Raw genomic sequence first — 1,380 nt, 5'->3', positions numbered from 1 at the left:
TTTTAGAAATGCCAGAATATTTATTTTAGAGGTTTCTTGAAGGAACCATTTTACCTTGCATTTTGAACTGGGATTTTTCTTGTGGTTTAGAAAAGGATGTAAGGTTAAAAACAGAAAGTTCAATGGAAAGGTTGAGTAACCCAAAAATAAAAGAAACATTTCATTTCAGCTGGAACTTAATATTTGGGGTTGTCCCAGAATAATTTTCAGCTTCTCCTTGGGTTGGTTGTTGTTTTTTATTGCAGCCTCCTTCTCCTCCTTCCACATTGACTTCATTGTTGCTCAGTCCAAGCCATTTCTTCCACAGATATTTTGGTTCAGCCACGTAGCCCAGCCAGTCATTGTTCACTCCACACCAGTGACCTCCTGGTTTCCAGCTGTCCTTTCCACTGGACCTTCCTCCCAGAAGTGCCACTAACTGCCCACATCATGTCTCCACCTCCAATCCATCCATCTGGAGGGGTTTCAGCTCCACCAAGGCTGGAGCTTTTTTCTTCAGCGTGTCCCTCCCACCCCACCACTAGAAGTCCTTATCAAAGAAGTCATCAAAGAGAGAAAACCTCTCTGTCTTGGTTCTCACAAGCCTACGTTTGTGGTAAATCTTCTCTTCCCTTTCCCACTCCTCAGAGCCAGTGCTGGAGGTGTCCCAGAACAGATCCCTTGTCCGTGGCTCCCTGCAGAACCACAGGTCAACCTTGCTGTTCCTTTCTGGAGAGACTTCATGCCCATCATGTTGCCTGGAGAGTCCTCTGCCCCACGTGTTTCCTTGGGGAGAGAAAGAAACCAAAAATACTCATAATTTAGTAGGGCTGTATGCCCAGTCCCCTTGAGTTTAGCTGGAAATGGCTATGGGCAACTGGGGACATCTAAAGAAGATCCTGGAAGGTCTTCTTTAAGACCAGACCAGGCTGAGCTCAGGATACTCAGGATTATATTTGGTGGAATTATAGAGCCTGGCAGGAGGCAGGAGGGTTTTATTCCCAGTCAGAAGAGAGCTCAGGTGAAGCAACTCAAGGGAAGAGGAGCAGCCAAGTCCGTTCCCCTTTCTCCTGGTGAAAGTTCACTGGGAGACACATTTTTCACTGGTTTAAGCATTCTTACCTTTGGTGACACATCTCCAGCCTGTGCCAAGTGTGTGATGTGCACGCTGTGGCAAACAAAGTGGAACAGGGCTTGTGCCTCAGAGGTGTTGGCACCAAGTGGCAGCTGAGATCAGCTGCCATTTCCCCTTCACTGGGGACAGTGGGGTCACCTTGTGTGCCCTGGCATCTCCAAACCCCCAACTGCTCGCCCAGCCCAGGTCAACCAGTGTCCCAAAGCTTAGATCAGAGTCACAGCCAAATCCAAAACCCTCCAGATTTGTGCTATCTCCATTCCTGC

General features: G+C 47.9%; 1 protein-coding gene across 1 annotated transcript in view; it reads right to left on the bottom strand.

Moving 5' to 3' along the window:
• Nucleotides 1–520: 520 nt before the first annotated feature.
• Nucleotides 521–1,380, bottom strand: part of LOC104387684 (chromosome unknown open reading frame, human C14orf105) — an 11,443-nt gene continuing 10,583 nt past the window's right edge. The window contains exon 6 of the mRNA XM_009996467.1: nucleotides 521–765. Within this exon, the coding sequence (XP_009994769.1) occupies nucleotides 521–765 (245 nt within the window). The remainder of the gene's footprint in view (nucleotides 766–1,380) is intronic.

This window comes from Chaetura pelagica, unplaced genomic scaffold (assembly GCF_000747805.2).
Source record: "Chaetura pelagica isolate M959 unplaced genomic scaffold, ChaPel_1.0 scaffold274, whole genome shotgun sequence".
In the NCBI taxonomy this organism is placed as follows: domain Eukaryota; kingdom Metazoa; phylum Chordata; class Aves; order Apodiformes; family Apodidae; genus Chaetura; species Chaetura pelagica.
This window is presented reverse-complemented; position numbering and strand designations above follow the sequence as displayed.